This window comes from Salvelinus sp. IW2-2015, linkage group LG31 (assembly GCF_002910315.2).
Source record: "Salvelinus sp. IW2-2015 linkage group LG31, ASM291031v2, whole genome shotgun sequence".
NCBI classification, from domain to species: domain Eukaryota; kingdom Metazoa; phylum Chordata; class Actinopteri; order Salmoniformes; family Salmonidae; genus Salvelinus; species Salvelinus sp. IW2-2015.
Window position 1 is genome coordinate 15458279 of NC_036870.1, and position 7874 is coordinate 15466152.

At 47.7% G+C, this 7874-nt stretch overlaps 1 protein-coding gene across 1 annotated transcript in view; it reads right to left on the reverse strand.

Moving 5' to 3' along the window:
• Positions 1 to 7874, reverse strand: part of LOC111955963 (trafficking protein particle complex subunit 9-like) — a 211846-nt gene that overhangs the window by 47998 nt on the left and 155974 nt on the right. Inside the window, 1 exon segment of the mRNA XM_023976355.2 lies at positions 1356 to 1454. Coding sequence (XP_023832123.1) covers positions 1356 to 1454 — 99 coding nt within the window.

Genomic DNA, 7874 nt, shown 5'->3' on the forward strand with positions numbered 1-7874 from the left:
CTAATCGCAATAATTTCAATCATAGACCCCACATCAACAACAAAGAAAGTCCATATCATAAACTTTTGATGCACAAAGATACTATGTTTGCTTACTAGAACTAAAAGCATAGTACACTTGTCTCTTTCCATGCAATTTTTTTTTTGTGTTCCGCTTGCAGTTTTGTTCGTTTTTTGTTGGTTTTTTGTGTCCAGAGTTCCCAAACAAAAACATTACTGGAAAAAAGCAACCAATGCAATATAATCAACCTGCGAGCTCAGAAAAACAATACTTATCTGCCGCCTTGTGGAGCAACACGGAAGAAATTACAAAAATACATCCATAAATCAATTCCCTTATACCTTGATATTCTTCAATCAGACTTGGCACTCCCGGATATCCCTAGTCCACAAAAATTTTACTTAGTTCTAATGGTCCAATAATAGTTATTCCACATATCACTTTTCTAGCAACGATTTAGCTATATGTTACTCAGATACACAGTCAAACGCTCCCGCAACTCCAGAGACGAACGTCGGCAACGAAAACATTCAAAATATAATTACAGGTACGGAATCATCAATTGTAAACCTAGTATAGAATCAATCTTCAGTGTTGTAGTTATCAGAAATATTCAACTTACATCATCTTCCAATCTTCCTTTTGTGGTCTAGAAGTATTGGACGAACCAAGCACCGATATTATCATGTGAAAACATCTGCGCACAGCGTTACAAGAGGCTAGGAATAGGCACCCCCAACCAGCTGACCCCTCAAGACACCTCGCCCATTCCAGGCTCACATACATAGACTTCACTTTCAACGTTCTTTTCTATTCTACAGACTGTTTGACCATATCATTAGACTGGGAAAACCATTCTTAGTTAGGCAAAGTGTCAAACAATCTACATTCTTGATCTGAGAGATTCAAATAGGCTGAGTTGATTGATAAAGTGATCACCCACAGCCTATCCAGAATTAATCATCTCTTTGCGGAATTTTTATATCCTCGAGGTTTTGCTCCATTCGAATGCTTCTTCTATACGTCAACAACTCATCAAACGAGTTATTGTTTAGAAACTGTCCCCAGAAGTGTTTTATATCAACTCGTAACTAATCATATTTGCATATAGTTTAGAGAATATGACAGGTAGGAAACGCAGGTTCACTCGCGCACGCCTATTCATCCCAAAAGTGAAAAATGCTGCCCCCTATCCCCTTAAAACAGTTAACGCAACTTTTCTGCCATAAAAACCCGAGAAGAGAGAACAGTACCTACCTGGATCTAGGATACCTATTAAAATGACAGATACAGATGGTTACGCTCTGTGAACTGAAATCAAATGTCACTGACCTTTTGTGCAGCTTCGGAGGGACCATGACGATAACATGCACTCCCAGGGACAGGTCCCGATAGTAGCCCTCCACCTTGCCTGCTCCCCCCGAGTACTTAAACGTCATCACAGCTTCCAACGTCTGGAGAGAGAGAGAGAGAGAGAAAGGAAAGAAAGAAAGATGGAGAAATCTCATTTTAGACAAGGTTATTCTACGATGGAGTGCAGAGCATTAAACCGTAACTCAATGATGGGGGTCAAAGGTCGAAGCTAAGCGCGGTTCACAAAAAGCCTTGGACAAATTTAACCTGTTGGGATGGTCCAGCAGTTTCTATGAAACCCTGCATGGAAGAGTAAACCTGTGTGACTGGGGTCAAAGGTGACAAGCCAATCACAGACTCTTTTTTTTCTCCTCAACTGTGAGCAGAAGGAGACTTATTCTGAGCTGAAATGCCAAAAATGGATTATTAGAGCGTCTTGAGTCTTCTCTCAATATTTATTCAATGTATTTGGGAAAAGGTGTGTGTGTGTGTGTGCAAGTGAGTGAGTGTGCGTGTAAGGGTGTGTGTGCGTACATGTAAACACGTGCCTTTGTTTACATTGAAGGCTGACTGGACCTCTAACCATGTGTGTAATCCCTTGTGCTAGGCCAAGCGCGTGCGTGTGTGTATGTGTGTGTACATGCAGTGCCTGTAAACACAGACCAGGTACGAACAGGTTTTCATCATGTTACTCGGTCCATCTGTCTGTCCATGAATCTTTAACCCCATCCAGAGTGATCTGGGGTCAGTGTGACGTTCAGCTCTATTTCCCCTGGCTGTCTACTGTGGAGGGCCTGACTACACATCACCTTCATGGTTCAATGCACAGTTTCAGAACAGCCCAAGCGAAAGGCTTAACCCCAAAGAGATGGTGTCTAAGATGGTCTGTCATCCTTCCTCCTCCTCTCTTCCTGTTAAATGGTGCACCACATGCCCATGTCCCTGGGGTTGTTATGTAAAAGAGCCACCGCATCGTGTCTGAGGCACACATGGCTCTCTCTCTCCTGGTCACGCATGTCTGTGTCTCCTTCAGCCAGAGGGACAGATGCCACTCTCTTGCTTGACAAGATCTTATCTGGTTCCCCCTCTCTCTCCTGTTCTCCCCTTCTCCTCTCCTCCTCTCTCTGGCTGCACATAACTAGATTTCTCCTTAACTAAGTGAATTTGTTAACACACAAAATACATTTCATCACTTTTGATGAATAGGTTATTTCATTGAGACACAGAGGTATACTGTGCAGAAGGCTGACGCATGCATGTGTACAGGCGATGCGAGACAAACGCGGTCACTGAGACGCACCTCCTCTCCTTCTGCTGTTTAACATGCACGGCTCGTTGTGGAGGGGTCTGGTATGAGCGTGACACACAGAGGTTGTCATATCACTATGTAAATGAGGTTGTATTACAAGAGGGAGGTTGCAGGAGGACCATGTCGTGGGAGGAAGCTGATGACCCACACGGTAAAGATGGAAACAGTGCAGTCCTAGTCAGAGACATGGCAGAGACAGACACACAGACCTAGTCATGGCAGAGACAGACACACAGACCTAGTCATGGCAGAGACAGACACACAGGCCTAGTCATGGCAGAGACAGACACACAGACCTAGTCATGGCAGAGACAGACACACAGGCCTAGTCATGGCAGAGACAGACAGACACCATACTAGTCATGGCAAGAGACAGACAACAACATACAAAGTCATGGCAGAGACGACACACATACAGTCATGCGCAGAGAGACACACAGACCAGTCAATGGATGAGACAAGACCACACATACTCTAGTCATTAGGCAGAGAACAGACCACATACCTAGTCATGGCAGAGACAGCAAAGACTAGTTCATGCAGAGACAGACACACAGGCCTGATGCCAGGCGACGAAAGACGGACAGACTGAGTCCATGGCAAGGACAGACACACATACTAGTCATGGCAAGACAGACCCAGCCATACTAAGTCATGGCAAGACAGACACACAGACCCTAGTCATCAGGGAGACACGACACAAGACTAGTCATGAGCATGAGACAGACACAACAGATTTCGTATGGCAGACGACAGATACACAGACCTATCATGGCCGAGACAGGTTACACCGATCTAGTCATGGACATGAGAGACAACAGACCTCGCTCATGGCAGAGACAAGACACACAGCACGACCTAGTCACGGCAGCAGACAGAACACACAGACCTAGTCATGGAGGACCAAGACCACAGACCCTAGTCATGGCAGAGGAGCAAGGCAAACACAGCTAGTCATTCGGCCAGAGACAGACACACTGCGGACTAGTCATTGGCGAGAGCACAGACCTAGTCATGGCAGAGGACCAGACCACAGACTAACGTTCATGCAGAGACAGGACACACCGACCTGAGTCATGGCAGAGGACAACAGACATAGTCATGGGCAGAGACCACGACACAACAAGACGCTAGTCCATGGCAGAGACAGAGCACCACGACCTAGTCATGGAAAGGGACGAGACACACAGGACCTAGTCAGGGAGAGACAGAACACGACGTAGTCATGAGAGCACGACCAAGAACATAGTATGGCAGAGAGATACACAGGACCTAGTCATGCGGGACGACACCCAGACTAGTCATCTGGCAGAGAGATACACAGAACTAGTCATGGCAGAAGACACAACAGACGCTAGTCCTGGTAGAGACGACCACACACAGACCTAGTCATGGCAGAGACAGACAAAAACAGACTAAGTCATCGGCAAGAGAAGACACACAGCGTAGTCATGGCAGAGACGACCCAGACGTAGTGATGGCAGAGAGACACTACCAACACACACACAGACCTAGTTCATGGCAGAGGACATGACACACAGACCTAGTCAAGGCAAGAGACAGACCACAGAATCTAGTCAAGGCAGAGACAGATACACAGAGCATAGTCATGGAACAGACACACAGACTAGTCATCGGCAGAGAGCAACACAGACTCGTCATGGAGAGAGCACTACAGCCCTAGTCCCATGGCAAGAGACAGACACAACCGACCATCATCGGCAAAGAGATACACCGACCGTAGTCATGGGCAGGGAGACACACAGACCTAGTCATTAATTTTTACATTACATTTAAGTCATTCTAGCAGACGCTCTCATCCAGCAGCGACTTACACATTGGAACGCTTCATACAATATTCCACCCCTGGTTCCTCCCCGTGGGGAATGAACACAACCTGGCGTTGCACAAGCGCAGCCTCTACAACTGAGCCACACGGGACCGTAGTCCATGGCAGAGAGAACACACAAGACCTAAGCCATCCGGCAGAGACAGGACACACGGCACGGCTCCGATGGCAGAGAAGCAGAACACGACGAGCCTAGTCATGGCAGAGACACCTAGTACTTCGTCACACAGCACTCCTAGTATGGCAGAGAGACACACCAGACCTGAGTCATGGCAGAGAAGACACACAGACCTAGTCATGGCAGAGACAGACACACAGACCTAGTCATGGCAGAGACAGAACACCAGACCTAGTCATGCAGAGACAGACCACAGACTAGTCATCGGCAGAGAGACACACAGACCTAGTCATGGCAGAGACAGACACACAGACCTAGTCATGGCAAGAGACAGACACACAGACCTAGTCATGGCAGAGACAGACACACCAGACCTAGTCATGGCAGAGAGACACACGAACCTAGTCATAGGCAGAGACAGAAACACAGACTAGTCATGGCAGAGAACAGACACAAGACTAGTCATGGCAGAGACAGACACACAGACTAGTATGCGGCAGAGAGAAAACACAGACCTAGTCATGGCAGGAACGACCACAGGCAGTATGGAGAGAAAGCAGACTAGTCATGGCAGGAACAGACCACACAGACCAGTCATGGAAGGACAGACACACAGATCTAGTCATGCAGAGACAGACACACAGACTTAGTCATGGCAGACGACACACAGACCTAGTCATGGCAGAGAGATAGCACAGACCATGCAGTGACCGGGACTAGTCACTGAAGATGAGACACACAGACCTAGTCAGGCAGAGGACAGACACACAGACCTAGTCATGGTAGAGACAGACACACAGACCTAGTCATGGCAGAGACAGACAGACACAGACTACGCAGTGGCAGACAGACAGACACAGCCTGACCTAGTCATGGCAGCAGACACACAGACCTAGTATGGAGAGACAGACACACGACCTAGTCATGGCAGAGAACACAGCACAGACCTAGTGGCAGAAGAGAACAGACTAGTCATGGCAGAGACAGACACACCGACCTAGTCATGGCAGAGAACAGACACAAGACTAGTCATGGAGAAGACACACGAACCTGTTCATCGGAGAACGTCTGTAGAGACACAGAGCCTAGTCCATGGAGAGGACAGCAGCACAGCTAGTCATGGAGACGACAACAGACCTAGTCATGGTAGAGCACAGAACCCATCAGGAGACTGTCCATGAGAGACACAAGACCTCTAGTCATGGAGAGAAACACAGACATAGTCATGGTAGAGACACACAACTAGTCGATGGCAGAGAGACAGACACATGAGGGACACAGACCTATTCATAGGCAGAGAGACACAACCTTTTGTCATGGTAGAGGACCACGACTAGTCATGGCAGAGAACAGACCTAATCTAGCACAGGACCTGTCATGGACAGAGACAGTATACACAAGGACCTAGTCATTGGCAGAGAGCAACAGACCTATCATGCGAGAGACACACAAGAACCCTGCATGTCAAAGATGAGAACAAGAACTAGTCATGGCAGAGAGACACACAGACCTAGTCATGGCAGAGAGACACACAGACCTAGTCATGGCAGAGAGACACACAGACCTAGTCATGGCAGAGAGACACACAGACCTAGTCATGGGAGAGAGACACACAGACCTAGTCATGGCAGAGACAGATACACAGACCTAGTCATGGCAGAGACGGAGACATGATTCTAAAAGTGCCATGACCGTCGCCATCAAAAGACAAAAATCTTAAAGGGGAAAATGAATGTAAAACGTCCTGTTTATAGGGGCGGGACTGTTGGTTGGCTGGGCAGCCAGATGGTCCGGTTTGTAACGGTGTAGGTGCCAATGAGCCAGGCACGACTTCTGAAGAGATATGGAGGGGATGGAGGGAGGGGGCGGAGGTAGATGACAGGGGAGATGGAGAGGAAGTGTGATCTGTTTGTTATTCCACCTCTCGGATACTTCCTTCCTGACACACTCTCTAAAAGATCATCACACTGATCCAGCCACACCCCTGCTCTTCCCTCTCCCCATCTTCTCTCCCTAAACCAGCAAATAACTTCACTTTAATGGCCCGGCTGAATGGGGAAGGCACTTAGTGCTCCATCCCTGTAATGCCTTCTGTCTTTCCATAATTGAAAATGTGACTTTTCTTTATGGAGCATATCGCCTTATAGGACGGCCTGTATGGGAAGCAGTTAAAGTCCCCTGCCTTAATTATTGTTAGGAAGTTGTGTTAGTTTGTTAAGCACTGTTAGGTAGCTTTAGAACAGACTCAGCACATCTCTAAGTACCTGGTGAAATGAAGAAGCTGCGTATGTCATGAATTGGAGATGTCTTAAATTGGTGTTTATTGGCGCTGGCTGGGAGGGGGGAGATGGGTTCTATGGAAGAAATGCTGGTCTGGACTCTTCTTTCCTAATGCTGCATGGTTAACTGGAGCAATGCCACACTTATGGCCCGCTCTCCCCTGCATTAGTACACCCTCCTACAGTAGTACACCCTCCTACGGTAGTACACCCCCCTACGGTAGTACACCCTCCTACGGTAGTACACCCTCCTACGGTAGTACACCCTCCTACGGTAGTACACCCTCCTACGGTAGTACACCCTCCTACGGTAGTACACCCCCCTACGGTAGTACACCCCCCTACAGTAGTACACCCGCCCCTACAAGAGTAAGACCCCCCTAGGCGTAGTACAGTCCCCTGACAGTAGTCACGCCTTCTACAAGTAGTACAACATTAACACGTAAGTAACATCCTACAGTAGTACACCCCTAAGTGTAACACCCCCCTAAGTAGTACACCCTCCTACAGTAGTACACCCCCTACGAGTAGTAACCCCCTCAGTAGTAACCTCCTACAGTAAGTACACCCCCTACAGTAGTACCCTACGTAGTAACACCCTAACGTAGTAACCCCTACAAGTAGTACACCCCCTACAGTAGTACAACCCCCTCGTAGTACATCTCCTACAGTAGTACACCCCTCCTACAGTAGTACACCCCTACAGTAGTAACAACTCTACAGTAGTACAAACAATACTTCCTACAGTAGTACACCTCCTACAGTAGTAACCCTCCTACAGTAGTAAACCCACCCTACAGTAGTACACCCCTCTACAGATAACCTCACAGCAGTAACACCCTCCTCAGAGTAAACCCTCCTAGCAGCAGTAAACCCTCCTACAGCAGTAAAACCCTCACAGCAGTATCAAACCTCCCTTACAGCAGTACACCCTCACTACAGCAAGTACACCCTCTCACAGCGAAC